This window comes from Dipodomys merriami, unplaced genomic scaffold (assembly GCF_024711535.1).
Source record: "Dipodomys merriami isolate MVZ:Mamm:240054 unplaced genomic scaffold, mDipMer1.0.p SCAF_6, whole genome shotgun sequence".
NCBI classification, from domain to species: Eukaryota; Metazoa; Chordata; class Mammalia; order Rodentia; family Heteromyidae; genus Dipodomys; species Dipodomys merriami.
Window position 1 is genome coordinate 12,132,320 of NW_027206179.1, and position 16,282 is coordinate 12,148,601.

Here is a 16,282-nt window from a genome sequence, read left to right on the forward strand (position 1 = left end):
GTCTCACTTCCTAGGCAATTGAGATTACAGACAGGAGCCTGACTCAGTATATTTTTAAAAAAAGAACTTTGTTCATGTGGACGTTCCAAATCTTAGTTGGCCTGTATTAGTCTGCTCAGGCTTTGTAACAGACTATCATAGGCTGAAATAACGGATGGATTCCTCACAGTTCTGGAGGCTGGAAGCCTGAGGCCAGGTCTTGCATGGGGATGCTCCCTTCCAAGGCTCGGGTGCTGTCACTCCCCTTGAACAAGGCTGCTGTCCTGTTGGGTCTGAACCTCACAGTACAACTGCACCCTTCGAAGCCCTGAACTGGGGATAGTGCTGCTTGCAGGGCTTTCATAGGAGTCGCCTGCAGCACCAGTGGCTTGGAGTGTGCGTGTTTTCTGCTGAGGAAATGTTAACTGCTTGTCCCTCATGGTGGAGAAAGCAGACCCTGTCCTGAACAGTGGCAGAGTGCAGAGCTCGCCCCATGGGAGATGAAGTCTCGGTCAGTGTCCTCACCCTGCATGGGCCTCCATCAGTGCCTGCATCAGTGTCCGGCTGTGGAAACGTCGCTGGCTTGCAGTGCTGTTCTCCTTGCTTTGCTCACAAGTCTGTGCCCGGTGGGCATTTGGGTGTGGGCCTGTGCCCCGTGTTGCAGTTGGGGGCTCTCTTAAAGGCCTAGGAAGGGTCGGGAGGCCACCTCCCCATGTCCCTTTGCAGGCCCCTGGGAGAGCAGCAGCTCAGCTCAGAGGGCCGCAGAGAGCCTAGTGGATAGCTTCCAGCTGAGACACTGCTGGCCTGCAGTGCATTTATGAGCATGCAGCTTAGACTTGAAAAGCAAATTTCAGAAACTGGGCTGGCTTATGACCAACAGATTTGTTTATTGTATCTCATTTCTCCCCCTAAGAGCCATGTTTAGATAAACAGTTCCAAGTGGCATAGGCGTGAGAGCCTGGACAAGCCCCAACTCCTGACAGCCACCCTGTCAGTCTCTCTCCTCATGGTTGCAGCTGAAGTTTGAACTCCCACCTCATGTTGGGTCCTTTCTGGCTGGCCGAGTCTCCATTACTTCATCGTCTGTGTAAACCACAATGAGTACCGGGGGATGGTAGTGAGCAGGAACCTGTGTGCCTGCCCGGCCAGTGGTGGTGCTGGGGATGAGCCCAGGATCCCCGTGAGAAACCAGGTGCCCTGGTGCTCTCTGGTGACGGTGCTTCCCTCCAGCCACTGCCCCGGCGTCACTTCGCCCCGCTCGCAGCTGGTCCGCATGGTGACAGTCACATTCAGGGCCTGCTCACACTCCTCCCCATCCACATGTGTGACTGGCAGTCCAGCTGGCACAGTGCCTGGGTCAGTGCCATTGAGGATCCAGCCACTGAGAAGGCCCTGTGTCCCCGGGATGAGGACCCGCTCAGCAAAGTCTCTCTCAGGTATGCAGACGGGGCGCCCCAAGGCTGGGCATGGCACCGGCTGCTCAAGCTCCAGCAAGGAGACATCATTCTGCCCTGACTCCTCCTCGTACCACAGGTGTACGTGAGCACGCTTGATTCTGATCGCCTGTGGCTCCTTGCTTGGGTCACAACCTACAATCGTGGGCAGACACTCGGCCTTCCGTGTTGGCGGGAGTTGAAGGCAGATCATGATAAGAACCATCCCAGCACTTCCCAAGCCTCCCTTACCCTGTCTGGAAGTCAAGAGTGCATGATTTGGAACACTGGGTTTTGAGAAATGGCCAGGGAGACAGTAATCGTTGAGAACTGGTTGTCGGGAAGTGTTTCAAGTTAGTTTGCTGACTCAAAAGTGAGAATAGAGGGTGAAAATATATGTATTTAAAGATTTTTCAGATTCATTATAGAACAGGTTAGCAAGCTATGAAATCTTGCAACCTCTGACAAGAAAAGTTTTGCAGGTACAGACAAGCCTGGAGATGAGGCCAGGGCCATGCTCTGAGCTCATGGTGGAATTCGGTCCCAAATCTCAGCCAGACATCTGTCTTACCACTGCTATACCTCAGTGTCAGAGCTGAATCTCTGATTTATTTTTTTTTATTCTTAAATAGGATCATTTAATAAAATATTTTGTTTTTGGTCACACATGGGGCTTGAACTCAGGGCCTGGGTGCTGTTACTGAGCTGCTTTTGCTCAAGGCTGGCACTTTATCACTTGAGCTACAGTGCCACTTACGGTTTTTTCTGTTTATGTGGTACTGAGGAATCAAACCCAGGGTTTTGTGCATGCTAGGCAAGCACTCTACCACTAAGCAAGGTTCCCAGCTCCTGAAATAATTTTTTAATGAAAATGAATTTAATAAAAATTGATGAAAAAGTACTTACCCACTTTCACACTAATATTTCTGTGTTGCAGAGAACACTTAGCGGTTGTCAGCACAAAATCTTCCTGTATGAGAACACCACCACAGAAGTCTTGCCCTTTGTAATTTGTTAACTTGACCTTCAAAAACCAGACAGACAATTAATAGCAACCCAGCCAGGTGTTGGTGGCTCATACCTGTAATCTAAGCTACCCAGCAGGATAAAATGTGAGGATCATTGTTTGAAGCCAGCCCAGGTAGGAATAAGACTATTATCTCCAGTAAACTTTAAAAAAAAAAAAAAAAGAAGTGGCACTGTGGCTCGTAGTAGAGCACTAGCTTTGAGCAAAAGAAGCTAAGAGACAGTGCCCAGGCCCTGAGTTCAAGCTCCAGGACTGGACATGAGCAGCTATTTGCAGGATTCAGGGGGCAGTAAAGCTAATGACTAGCGATCTGTTCCATAAGAACCAGAGCGTGCGGGCTGGGAAGGTGGCTCAATGATAGAGCGCTTACCTTGCATGCCTGAGGCCCTGGGTTCGATTTCTCAGCACCACATAAGCAAAAAGAAAAAAGCCGGAAGTGGCGCTGTGGCTCAAGTGGTAGAGCGCTAGCCTTGAGCTGAAGAGCTGAGGGACAGCGCCCAGGCCCAGAGTTCAGGCCCCACAACCGGACCCCCCCCCCCAAAAAAAAAAAGCACAACAGAGCATGTACACTGTGCATGCCACAGCGATGGCCTCTGGCACTGACTGGCATGTGCCTACCCTCTGGGCCAGGCAGAGTTCTGGCAGATGCCCTCATGAAGGAGGGAGATAAGACAAATGTTATGTATCTCTGGTTTCGGGACCACGGACATGGCCAGGCACCTCAGGAGCTGCCTTGAGACAGCACAGGTGTTTGGGCCACTACCTGGACTCCATGTGGCTCTGGGCAGGTGGGTGCCTTGCTACCTGCCCAGTGTCGAGGTGGCTCATGGCAGGACAGGTATCTGGGCAGAGCCCAACAGGCTTTTTGAGATGGAGTAGTGGAGCGCCCCGATGCTGAGTCACAGAATGGAACCCAGGGCTGATGGGACCTGGGGCTGCAGGTGTCAGCGGCTGTGACGGGTGTGTGTGTGTATGTATGGACAGGGGAGTATGTGTGATGGGCATGTATGTATGACGGGCATGTATGTATGACAGGCGTGTATATGTGGATGGGGGCTGCCGAAGGCCACGAAGAACCATGGAGGACTGGAAAGGAGGAAGCGGGTGCTCCAGTGTGCTGCTAGTGGGCACAGATCTGACAGGGCTCTGGGCAGAGCGTGCGGCAGCCCTGCCTCTGGCAGGAATGCTCAATATCCACCTGGGCACGGTTCTTGTCCTACCAACGAGGCCTAGAAACAGCATGCCCATAACATGCTGACAAACTGTGCTGGCCTGTGTGTGATTCACTATGTCCCACTGAACACAAAATTGTCATGAGATGCAGCGCACAGTGCACATGCTGGCTCACGCCTGGAATCCTAGCTACTCAGGAGGCTGAGACCTGGAGAATCTTGATTTGAAACCAGCGTGGGCAGAAAAGTCCACAGTACTCCACCACCAAGGAACCAGCACAAAGCCAACTGGAGGCATGGCTCAAGGTGATAGAGCGCCAGCTGTGTGCAAACAAGCTGAGGAGGATGGCAATGTGTAGGCCATGTGTGTTGGCACAGCTAGGCACCACCACCCTGCAGGCTCAGAGCTCCCCTCCACCTGCCCGCCTTACTCTGGGAGATCCCAGGCTGGAGTCTGGCACACCAATGGGTAGACAGTGGCAGACAATGGGCCATGAATAAAGGTTCTTTGAAGCTTACAGAGGAACAGCAGAGACACAAGGTCATCAAGCTGACAACTAGCTGTCCAGCTTTGTCCTTCCCTTTCTATTGCTCCATCTAACTAATTTGCTCTTAAGTTGGCATTTCAGCTCTGCCAGGCCCAGGGCTCAGCTCTGTCCTCTCCCCTGCCCTCCCCCACCGCTGCAGTGATGTTGCCCAGCACACTGCCTTATCGGACTCAGGTCACACACACATACACACTGCCCAAGGGATGTACTACCACACTTACTGAAAGCCCTGGAGCCGCATTCCCTACTGTCCTTCCCTCAGGATGGCCTTCCACGCTTACTGACGGGCCCCGGAGCCGCGTTCTGTAGATTTTTTTTCTATTCCTGGGATTTGAATTCAGGGCCTGGACACTGTCCCTGAGCTTCTTTGGCTCAAGGCTAGCACTCTGCTTTTTGAGTCACAACACCACTTCCAGCTTTTTCTGTATATATAGTTCTGAGGAATCGAACCCAGGGCTTCATGAATGCTAGGCAAGCACTCTACCACCGAACCACCTTCTCAGCCCTGTTCTGTAGATTTTTGAAGATTCAGTATGAAGAAATGTAAATAGACAATTTCAAAAATAACATTTCAATGGATTATATTAAGATAGACTGTTAAAATTGACTTCACTTTTACTCATGTGAATGTGGCTACTAAGAGAGCTGAAATTGCTTCTGTGGTGAGTGTCCCATTGGTATCAGACCAGGCTGCTCTGAAGTAGAGGGAAGGCCCTGCCTTAGAAGCTCTAGAGGCAAGCAAGAGGGAAAATTCCAGAAAGTCAGAAAGCGAGGCCTATTCCATGGAGTTCTAAATGAGGCAGGAAAACAATTAATTCCTGGCCCCAGTGGCACTTTGTGGGAGGGGAAGGAGAGGAAGCCCTGCGTGCTTCGTCAGGTTTTCTACTTCTGTGTCAAGAGCAACCATATGTGTCAGGAGCTGCAGCTCACAGAAGGCTGAGGTCTAGAGGATTGCCGGTTGAGGCCAGCCCAGGTTGAAGAGTCCACCAGACTCCATCTCCAGTTAACCAGCAAGAGGCATGACTCAAGTGGTAGAGCACCAGCCAAGCAGGCAAGCCAAGCAAGTGCAAAGCCCTGATTTCAAACCCTGTTCTGGAAGGGGTGTGTGTGTGTGTTTGTGTGTGTTATGTGTGTGTGTGTTAACACTATGAAACAGTAGAACATTTAACTTCCTGAATCAGCCAAGGGGGGGAAAAATAACAGAATGAATGCAAAATGAGAAATGTAGGGAGCAAAACCACAGAGCTCAATGGAACTGGGCAGGTTGAGGGGCAGTGGGAAGGGAAGTGGGGGAGATGGAGGGGGTAACTTCAACCAAGAGGCACTGCACTCATAAACTGATTTGTTGAATGGGAACCCATTTGTACAACTACTTAAAAAAATTTAAAACCAAGAGCTGAGAGGGACTGTGCCTGGGGCAGGCTCCCTGTCCCCTACGGCAGAGGGGCCACAGCTTGGCCCATAAGCAGGCACCCAGATGCTCAGGTTTCCCAGGGAGGTGGCCTGCCGGCTGGAAACACCCAACTTCTAGTGAACCGGATGCTGCAGACCCTGGGACTGCAGGCTCAGCATCGGGAAGGCAGGATGTGAGGCGCAGATGGGTAAGGAGCTTGCCACATCAGAATGGCTTGTCATCACCTCTTTTTACCTTCTTTGCAGTGCTGGGGAATGAATCTGGCTTATGCATCCTAGGCAAGCCGTCTGTGCTGTGCTACACCCAACCCTTAGCCAGAGCCTTTGTGAAGAAGACAGGAATGACAGGTAAGAGGAGGTCACGTTTCTTACCTGCCAAGGGAAGCTGGGAGGACTTGGCCAGCTTCCGCCTGCCGGGGTGGCATGTCCAGGATACGGGACCCCACATGCACATGGGTCTTCACGTGTGGAGGCAAGAGGAAGGAAGTCAGTGTCTCCCAAGCACACACAGGTGACCCATGGGCACACATAGGTGATCCACAAGCACACACTGCTTGCCCACAGGCACACACAGCTTGTCCATAGGCACACACAAGTTGTCCACAGGCACACACGGCTTGTCCACGGGCACACATGGCTTGTCCACGGGCACACACGGCTTGTCCATGGGCACACACAGCTTGTCCACAGACACACACGGCTTGTCTGCAGGCACACACACGTCCATGTGCAGGACAGCCTCATCTGAATGAGAGGCCATCGGCGTGTGTGCAGCATGAAGCCCGCCCCTCTCCCTCTCCCCTTGGCTCCCCTGCGGTGCAGGTGTTGGGGCACAGGGCAGTGCCACTCTGGCTGGGAGGACAGAGCTTGAGCCATTGCTGTGAGGGGAGGAGGGTGTGGTGGCCCACGTGAGGACTCACTCATGGGGAGGCAGGCCTTGTGGTCTGGGCCCAGCCGGTGGCCCCGTGCACAGCTGCACATGTAGGACACCTGTCCTGGGTGGCAGAAGTGCTGGCACGCGTCCGTCCTCTCGGGGTGGCATTCGTTTGTAGCTGAAAAGGAAAAGGGTGAAGCAGGAATGCTATCCCCTTGTGCGTGGGCCTGGCTCCTTGTCCGGGTGCCGGGCTCTCACACCAGCAGTATGCACTTAGGCACCTCTTGAAGACACCGTGGCACTTGCGCTTGCCCTCCTGGTTGTGTTTCCATCAGTGTGGTGGTGTGTCTAGGTCTGGGCAGGCTAGCTTTCCCATGAGCTGGTCCCACGAGGACACACAGCTGTGTGCTCTCCAGCTTGTGGATGGGGCATGGGTAGATTTGGGGACAGGGAGAGGGGGACTGCATGCCACAAAGAATTTGTGAGGTCTCTCTGGGTCAGGATGGCTGGCCACAGACATGGCCAATGCCCAGGGAAATGCTGAGTATAGTGGGAGGGCTTCCCTTAGTGTATCAGGTAGGCTCCCAGGGCCACCTGGTGCCTGGGAGGCAGCGGGCACCGCTGGGGCGGGGCAGCCTCACCCATCTCGCAGTTCTTGCCCTCATAGCCAGGGGAGCAGGTACAGGTGTAGGCGCGGATGTGGTCCTGGCATGACCCGTTGTTGAAGCACGGCTGGGAGCTGCATGGAAAGCCGCCTATGGGGACAGGAGCTCTGAGCCTGCAGTGCCACCTCTGTTGTCAATGCAGAGCTGGCCTCCAGTGCCTCCTGCCCCCACTGGTGTCCGCAGCTGCCTCCCTTCCTCACCACCTCACCTGCCTGCTCAGCCCGCTCCCTCCTTTGGGTGTGCTGCTCTGCCTGCCTGCATGCGTGGGGTGTCTGCAGCTCTTCCCAACTCATTTTAAGGAAGGTCCCTGGCTCCCCCTTCCCCCAGCCCTACCCCAGCCCCAAGTCCCCTAGTTCTGTGCCTGCTGAGCAGGCCTCAGGCTACATGCATCTGGGTCAGATCAAAGGTCTCCCAAGTCTGAGCCTTCTGGGAGCCCACACGTGAGCACTAGCTGCCCCTCCCACGCCTGACACACTCTCGGCAAGAAGGAACCATGGGGCTTCCTCTGATGCCTGTTGGCAGTCCGCAGGGCTCTCTGACACATCCCTGGGGTGGGGCCGAATGCTGGCTCCCGGGAGCTGAAGGCCTGGAAGGCCAGGTCCAGGGGCCCAGCAGGGCTCTTCCAGCCTCACCCACCCCAGGAGGTAACAGAGAAAAGCACACCCAAGGGAGAGAGCCACTCACCCCTGTACTGCCTCCAGAATTCCTCCTGTGAACAAGAAACATAAAAATAGTCACTAGCACAGGCACATGCCTTGTGGATGGGCTTGAACATCAAGGAAAGATGGGTTGTTCACCCAGAAGGACATGCTGGTAGAGAGGAGGACGTGTAGTTCTTTAGTTAGCAGGTCCTTAGTTATAGGGAACCTACATTTGCCAACTCCAGGAAACCAATCTATCCACATACGCCTAGCACCTCCCACTGAGGGGGGCACAGAAACCTCATGGAGGGGCATGGGGGACGCAGGAACCCCACTGTGGGGATGCAGGAACACAGCCCCACCGCCTCGCCTCCTGACAGCTCTCTCCCCAGGCCTGCCTCCAAAGCACAGGGCAGCACAGAGCACACTGGAGAACACATACCACCCTTTCTCTTTGCAACTGCAGGAGGACACGGGACATTGGCAGGGAGGGGCATGTGTGGGAGAGAGCTGAGGGGGCGGGGAAGGGTGAGTGGGGGACAGAGAGGGAGGGATGGAGTGTGTACGTGTGTGCATGTGTGTATGTGTATGTGATTTGGAACAATGGAGTCACAAGTCCCAGGGTCCTGAGATGGACAGGGTCATCTGCCTCGTCTGGAGTGGGGACCCTCCCTGGCTGCTGGGGTGGGCTGAGTTTCCCTGTGTTTCCTCCACTGCAGGATCAGGTACCCACCAGCCCCAGCACCTGCACCAGGATGCAGCTCCTTGGAAGGGCACCTGAGCCAGGGCCACTAAGGGTGGTCATGAGCGTGGTTGTGAGCGAGGCCAGGCTGGGGGGTGAGCGTGGTCGCGAGTATGGTGATGAGTGGTGGCCAGGCTGGGGGGCGTGAGCGTGGTCGTGAGTGTGGTCGTGAGTGTGGTCGTGAGCGGAGGCCAGGCCGGGGGCCGAACTCAGCTGTGCCTGGGGAGGGGCCCAGCCCTAAGGGGTGAGCGTGCTCTGCCCTGAGCAGGTGTACGTACTGTGAGCACATCGTCCTCAAACACTTCCCTGCTCTCCTCGTAGACGCAGATCTCCTCGTAGCACTCCCTTTCCAGGTCCCCCTGGAGGAGCTCTTCCAGGAGGTAGGAGCCAGCACGCCTCCATCTCCGGAGAACTGCACTGGCTCTCGGGGCTGAGAGAAACACTGCAGGAGAGGGCGAGGCATCAGGGGGTGCTGAGAGAAACACTGCAGGAGAGGATGGGGCATCAGCTAGCTGCGTGCCCCACCCCTGCTGCCTGGGCTCCACAGGACTGAGACAGCACAGGCATCCCTGCGATGTGCCTGACCCCAGCCACGGGGACACTGTTCTGCAGATGGACATTTTACCAGTAGAGAAGCAGGGCCCTGTGGGTGTGTTGGGTGGGCCTGTCATTCTAGGGGTGTACAAAACAGGGTCATGATCAGGCCAGGGCCCGGCAAAAAGCCTACCCAAGAAACAACTGAAGCAAAAAGGGTTGAGGGAATGGCTCAAGTGGTAGAACACCTGCCTGGCAAGTGTAAATCAAGTTCAAATCCAAGTACCACCCCTCTCCCCGTATCTGCTGCTGGGAGAGGCTGTGGCTGTCAGTGTAGTGCGGGCCTGGGAGGAGCAAGACGTGTGAAAGTCCACCTGTGCCACAGGTGTAGATGCTGAGCCGCCTCCCCACCAAAGGGAAGAATCACAGCCAGGGCAGAAAGTGGAAAACGGGAACCATTTCAGTCAGAGAGGAGAAGGTGCAATAAATAGATCCTGACCCTGGCAGCCACAGGCCTGGACATAGGCTAGGCCTCCCCATCCACAGGCCAGTGGGGCCCAGCACTGTGGCCTCCTTGGGATCACATGCAGGGCAGACATGGAGAACATTCTAAATGACAGAGAGAGGGCAGGGAGCCTGGGAGCTGGTGTCATGGGTGGAGACGGAAGTGTGGCACCAAGGTCCACTCTGCTGACCCCGGGCAGCCCTTCTACAGACCCCTGAGTTCACAGCTACCCAAAGCAAAGACCATTTTCCAGACTTCTGTAAGGCAGGGGGCAGGGGTGGAGGCCCAAGCGCTGGCCAGGAGACATAAACAGCAGGGCTGGGGGTCACCCCTGAGAGCTTTTAGAGCCTTCTTGAAAACACTGGGTGCAGCCCCCAGTTCCGTTTTTTTGTCCCTCCCTCCATGCTGCTGCCTGGTGTGGTGGCTGAAGCTCCAAGCACCACTCTGGTGGGTGATACACCATTTCTGGCACATGCAGCTTCATGGTTTTATATGTGAAGGAGAAGCACCTTCCTCCACTTCTTCACCATCCCTTAGCTTTTTTTGCTGGTCGTGGGGCTTGAACTGTGGGCCTGGGCGCTGTCCTCGAGCTTTTCAGCTCAAGGAGAATGCTCTACCACTTGAGCCACAGCACCAATTCTGGTTTTCTGGTGGTTAATTGGAGATTAGAGCCTACAGATTTTCCTGTCTGAGCTGGTTTTGAACCACGATCCTCAGATCTCAGCCTCCTGAGTAGTTAGGATGACAGGCATGAGCCACTGGCGCCTGGCTCATCCCTTAACTTTTTTGGCTAAAAGTAGCCCAACCTGGGAGAAGTTGTGCCTATGGCACAATGAAGGATACATCTATCTATCTATCTATCTGTCTGTCTGTCTATCTATCTACCTACCTACCCATCTGACTTCATTGTCTGTGTAAATTGTTGCTGGCCTCATTGGTCCTCATTCTGTCATTGGTGATGTTTGCTTCAGTTCCTGCTTGGATGGAGTGTGCTCCAAGGGCATGGTGATGAGAGAACGCATGGTTCTGGAGCCCGTGGGTAGGTCAGGTATTATGCATACCAACTGCAGGGCCTCCACATCCCTGGGCTTAAGGCCACAGAGTTCTAAGGCCCACCTCTTCCTCCACAGCCTTTCTTGTGTCTCTGTCGGCACCGGGCCTCCAGCAGGACAACCTTGTCCTGCTAGTGGCCTCTGCCAGGACCCTGTTTCCAAGAAAGGCTGTAGGCCAGGGTCTGGGTAGACTGTGGCCACAGGCCCCCTGCTGGAGGCCGGGGAGTCCATGTCCCCAGCCGTCTTTGAGCAAATTGTTCCTGAGTCCTTGCTGGTTTGACCTGAGCCACCCCACTCTGCCGGGGCCCCTGGGGTCACCCTCCCGAGGAAGCTTCGTGGCTGTGCTGGAAAGGGCAAGGGACAGACCAGAGAGCGTCGCCTACCTGACAGCCGCACCTGGGGGAGGACGAGGAGGAGCAGGAGCCCCCAGAGCAGCAGGACGCGGCCGGCCATGCTAACGCAGGGTCTGGCAGGGCGGGCAGGACAAGGTCTGCAAACAGCAAAGTCCAGGGCCCTGGGGAGGGGCCTGGCCAGCAGGCTCCAGAATACCCCAAGGGCTGTGCAGAGCGACCCCCAGCCTTTGCCCGCCAGCAGCCTGAGCGGGGAGCGTGTGCCAGTGATGCCCAGAAAGGCAAAACTGAATACTCACCGAAGCAGAAGATCTCATTTAGGTAAAAAGACAGCAAGGCCAGCAGCCTCCGAGTGACAGGGAAGCCGGTGAACACCTACAAACTATGGTGAAGGGAAAATCCATGGCTGGAGGAGTGGTTCGTATAGAGTGCCTGCTTGGTGAGTGAGCATGAGGCCCTGAGTTCAAACCCCAGTGCTGCCAAGGGGAAGGAAGGAAAACAAAAACAAAAACAGTTAATTTTCAGTGGGTAAGCCAAAATCATCTAACACCTGGAACTTAATTGTATAGGATTAAGAACAATCTTTGTGCTGGCTCCCACTCTCATGGCCATTGCAGTACATTGAGCTCCATAGAGACAACGCAGGGGCAAGCGAGAGCCGGACAGGCACTGAGCGACTCTGTGCCTCGCGGAGGAAAAACTAAACATGGGCAAAGGAGATCCTAAGAAGCCAAGAGGCAAAATGTCATCATATGCATTCTTTGTGCAAACTTGCCAGGAGGAGCACAAGAAGAAGCACCTGGGCTGGGCACCAGTGACTCACACCTGTCATCCTAGCTACTCAGGAGGCTGAGAGCTGAGGATCATGGTTCAAAGCCAGCCCAGGCAGAAAAGTCCGTGAGACTCTGATCTCCAATAAACCACTAGAAAACTGGAAGTGGCACTTTGGCTCAAGAGGTAGAGCGCTCGCCTTGAGCTGAAGAGCACAGAGACAATGCCCAGGCCCAGAGTTCAAGCTCCACGACCGACAAAAAAAAAAAAAAAAAAGGCTTCTGTCAACTTCTCAAACTTTTCTTTCTTTCTTTTTTTTTTTTTTGGGGGGGGGGTCCGGTCGTGGGGCCTGAACTCTGGGCCTGGGCGCTGACCTTCAGCTCTTCAGCTCAAGGCTAGCGCTGTACCACTTGAGCCACAGCGCCACTTCCAGCTTTTTTCTTTTTGCTTATGTGGTGCTGAGGAATCAAACCCAGGGCCTCAGGCATGCAAGGCAAGATCTCTACCACTGAGCCACCTTCCCAGCTCCTTCTCAGACTTTTCTAAGAAGTGTTCAGAGAGGTGGAAGACTATGTCTGCTAAAGAGAAAGGGAAATTTGAAGATATGGCCAAGACAGACAAGGCCCGTTATGAAAAAGAACTGAAAACCTACATCCCTCCTAAAGGGGAAACAAAAAAGAAGTTCAAGGATCCCAATGCACCCAAAAGGCCTCCTTCGGCCTTCTTGTTCTGTTCTGAATATCGCCCTAAAATCAAAGGGGAACATCCTGTCCTGTCTATTGGTGATGTTGCAAAAAAACTGGGATAGACGTGAAACCACACTGCTGCAGATGACAAGCAGCCTCATGAAAAGAAGCCGCGAAGTGGAAGGAAAAGTATGAAAAGGATATTGCTGCCTACCGAGCTAAAGGAAAGCCTGAGGCAGCAAAGAAAAGGAGTTGTGAAGGCTGAAAAGAGCAAGAAGAAGAAGAAAGAGGAGGAAGATGAGTAGGACGAAGAAGAGGAAGATGAAGAGGATGAGAATGAAGATGAAGAGGATGATGATGAATAAGTTGGTTCTAGCACAGTTTTTTTCCTGTCTATAAAGCATTTAACCCCCCTGTGCACAATTCACTCCTTTTAAAGAAAAAAATTGAAATGTAAGGCTGTGTAAGATTTCTTTCTAAACTGCACAGTGTCTCTTTTTTTTGTATAGTTAACACACTACCGAATGTATCTTTAGATAGCCCTGTCCTGGTGGTATTTTCAATAGCCACTAACCTTGCCTGATACAGTATGAGGGATGTAAATTGGCATGGAAATTTAAAGCAGGTTCTTGTTGGTGCACAGCACAAATTAGTTATATATGGGGATGGTAGTTTTTAATCTTCAGTTGTCTGACACAGCTTATATGAAAGAATTGTTCTGTTAACTGAATACCACTCTGTAATTGCAAAAAAAAAAGTTGCAGCTGTTTTGTGGACATTCTGAATGCTTCTAAGTAAATACAATTTTTTTATTAGTGAAAAAAAAAGAACAATCTTTGTGCCACCTGTTATGAAAAGGCTTGAAAAATGTGCTCTTCAAGACAATTCCATGCAGAAATTTACACTTTTCAGAACATTTTGCTAGACTGCTTGTAATCCTAGCTGTTTGGGAGGCTCAGATCTGGTTCAGAGCTAGCCCAGCTAGCCCAAAGCCAGCTATCTCCAAAACAACCAGCAAAAAGCTGTGTGGGAGACCAGGCTCAAGTGATAGAGCATCAGCTGAGTAAACAAGTCAGGCAAGTGTGAGGTACTAGTTTTTAAAAATCACTAAATAATTTTAAGACCTGCTTAAAAAATAGGCAACTAGGCTAGGGCCAGGTGCATCTGACTGAGAGTCATTCACAGGCTCCGCTGTGTGCCGGCAGCCCCAGGACAACATCTGCAGACTGGGTGCCTTCCAGGCAGCAGAGGCGCCCGGCTCACAGTGGTAGGGGCCGGAAATCAAAGGAGAGGCACCAACAGGGTCAGGGTTTGGTGTGGGGCTGCGGTTCATGGACAGTGCTGCCCGGCGGTGTCCCCCCCAGGAAGAGAGGTAGAGGCTCCAGGCCTCGGTATGAGGTGTAGTCAACATTTCAGAATATGAAAAACAGTGGGACATGGACATTCAGATTATAGCAGTGATAAAACGACTTCTACGGTGGTTTCCCGTGGCAGGTTTCTCACCCGCCACCTCCAAGAGGCCCTCTGGTCAACAAATCCCACAGAACAACTCTCATCAGAACATCAAAAGTGGCGCCCACCACCCTCCTCCCATCCCTTAGTACAACATGAGCCTCATCCCCCAGCCCTTTGTGGGAAAAGACAAGCCACATGCTAGGGGCTTTGACTCCTGAGTTCTGAATACCCTGGAGCCATGCTGCGCCTCGTCCTTCCAATGCTGGGCTGTCCTCTCTGTGGCCTTCCCTCCTGGGCTGTTCCAATCCCTGCACTGGCAGAGCTAGATGGGGGCCGCAGAGCCCAAGGTTTGTTCCCCCAGTGGCCTGGTTGTCTGCGTCTTGGGACCTCACTGTGTCCCAGCTTGGTCCCCTCTGTCATCAGCCCTACACAATGTGCCCTGGCCTTTCTGTGTCTTCCAGGCAGCTGTGTGCTCATAGCCCGTGGGGCGAGGTCCTCTTGGAGTCTGTGATTTACATGGACCCCTGAGGCACTCTCCCTGTTTGGAGGCCTGGAGATGTCTACATGCCTAGAGGATGTTTCTTCCCTCCTTCCTGGCTGAGACAGGCACAGGCTGGTCCAGGTACATCCACACTTTTGTCCTTGATCTGCTGAGGATAGGCACCTCTCCTAGGGCCTCCCTGGGGACTGGTGGTGGCCCTTCCACCCTGGGGTTCAGCCACCCAGGACCAGGCAGGAAATAAGGAAAGGAGGATGGGCCTGGTCTGGTGACACATCCCAGGGCTGGCACCCTCCCTCACACTGGGGCACTGCCACCCTCTGCCAGCCTCTTCCTCTGTGTGGGCCCCTGGCGAGGTCTGACAGAACCTAAAAGTGACCTTGAGCACATTCATATCTGCCACTAGCTATCTATGAAATCCTCCGGTTCCTGTGGGAGTTGCTACTGCTGCCCACATGAGGCTTGGTTGTGTGCTTTGTGTCCCAGCCTGTGCTGACCTGGGGTCAACGGAGCCCAGGGATTCTCATATTTTCAGGGACAGCCACAAAGTCCAGTCAGATGTAGCTAAGACTACTCCCCTTGCTCAGACCACACCTCTCCTGATGAGACCACACCCCTTCCAGTGAGACCACACCCATCCTAGAGAGACCACGCCTCTCCTGATGAGACCATACCTATCCTGAGACCACACCCCTCCTGAGACCATACCCAACCTGATGAGACCACACCCTTCCTGGTGAGACCACACCCCTCTTGATGAGACCATGCCCCTCCTGATGAGACCACATCCCTCCTGGTGAGACAATGCCTCTCCTGATGAGACCACACCCCTCCTGGTGAGACCACACCCCTCTTGATAAGACCACACCCCTCCTGGACTGACCACACCACTCCTGGTGAGACCACGCCCCTCGCACTGCTCCCCTGGTCCTGTTGAGGTGCATTCTGAGCATCCAGGAACTGTACACAGCCAGGCCTTCCTACAGATGGAACACCCCAAGAACAGGGACCACCTTTGTGAGAACAGAGTGACTCTGAGCCCTAGAATGGCACTCAGAGGTGAGGAGGACTCAGCACTGCCTGTCCTGGCCATTCCCTGCTTCCTTGGCTGGGTCAGCAGAGAGGGTCATGATGACACCTGCCAACCAGTGACACTCTGGCGGCTTTAGGGGGCAGGACCCTCCAGAACAGAAACTCATCCCAAGTCCTGCAAAGATGGCCATATCCACGAAGGAACTGGAGAAAGCCACTGTCTTCCGGCAAAGCTCTCCTGTTCATTTGTGTCCTTCTCCACAGTCTTGGGCTCCATACCCGTCACCATGCTTCTAAACTGCCTGTCCCCTGGAGTGAGGCAATGTCTCAGCACCCCAGGACCAAGAACTGAGGGGTCATCTCCCTTCTGGCTCTGAGCAGCATAGGGCTCGGCCCTATGATGCCACTGGCTGTGGTATCATGTCAGTTGTGGTGTCATGTTGGTTATGGCGTCATGGTGGTGGTGCTGTGGTTATGGTATCACGACTTCAATATGATGACTGATATTGTGGTTGGCTGTGGTATTGTGGCTGTAGTTTCATGGCTGTGGTATCATGTTGGTTGTGGTGTCATGTCGGTTGTGATGTCATGGTGGTGGTGCTGTGGTTGTGGTATCATAAAAATTCCAATATCATGACTGATATTGTGGTTGGCTGTGGTATTATGGCTGTAGTTCCATAGCTGTGGTATGTCGGTTATGGTGTCATGACTGCAATATCACAACCGATATTGTTGTTGGCTGTGGTGTTGTGGTTGCAGTGTCCTGGTTGTGGCATGATGACTGTGGTATGCAAGTCTGCTCATCACTCTCATGGGGAAATGTCACACCCCTCTCTTCTCCATCTTTGCTTCTGCTGCACTCTGTCCGCAAGGTCTCACTTTCCAATGGATTGTTGTTCTGAAC

General features: G+C 53.5%; 1 protein-coding gene and 1 pseudogene across 2 annotated transcripts; one reads left to right on the top strand and one right to left on the bottom strand.

The window, feature by feature from the left end:
- Positions 1-846: 846 nt before the first annotated feature.
- On the bottom strand, positions 847-11,050 carry Proz (protein Z, vitamin K dependent plasma glycoprotein). 2 transcript variants are annotated; one of them, XM_070001919.1, is made up of 8 exons: positions 10,969-11,050; positions 8,773-8,936; positions 7,796-7,820; positions 7,088-7,201; positions 6,493-6,624; positions 5,945-6,030; positions 2,319-2,436; positions 847-1,568 (listed from the first exon to the last, which is right to left on the bottom strand). In XM_070001919.1, the coding sequence occupies exons 1-8, from the start codon at positions 11,036-11,038 to the stop codon at positions 1,051-1,053; spliced, it is 1,227 nt and encodes a 408-aa protein (XP_069858020.1). In that variant the 5' UTR covers positions 11,039-11,050; the 3' UTR covers positions 847-1,050. The 2 variants fall into 2 exon arrangements, with proteins under 2 accessions (XP_069858020.1, XP_069858021.1); XM_070001920.1 differs by lacking the exon at positions 7,088-7,201.
- A 172-nt stretch (positions 11,051-11,222) lies between these two features.
- Positions 11,223-12,787, top strand: LOC138813479 (high mobility group protein B1-like; annotated as a pseudogene).
- The last annotated feature ends 3,495 nt before the right edge of the window (positions 12,788-16,282 follow it).

Bases quoted from the DNA above. Each gene is read 5' to 3' on its own strand.
- Proz (XM_070001919.1), bottom strand. From the start codon at position 11,038: ATGGCCGGCCGCGTCCTGCTGCTCTGGGGGCTCCTGCTCCTCCTCGTC. The intron at 7,202-7,795 runs GTGAGTGGCTCT...CTGTCCCCATAG, and splicing joins ATTCTGGAGGCAGTACAGGG to GCGGCTTTCCATGCAGCTCC. The intron at 6,625-7,087 runs GTGAGGCTGCCC...TTTCCTTTTCAG, and splicing joins GGGCAAGAACTGCGAGATGG to CTACAAACGAATGCCACCCC.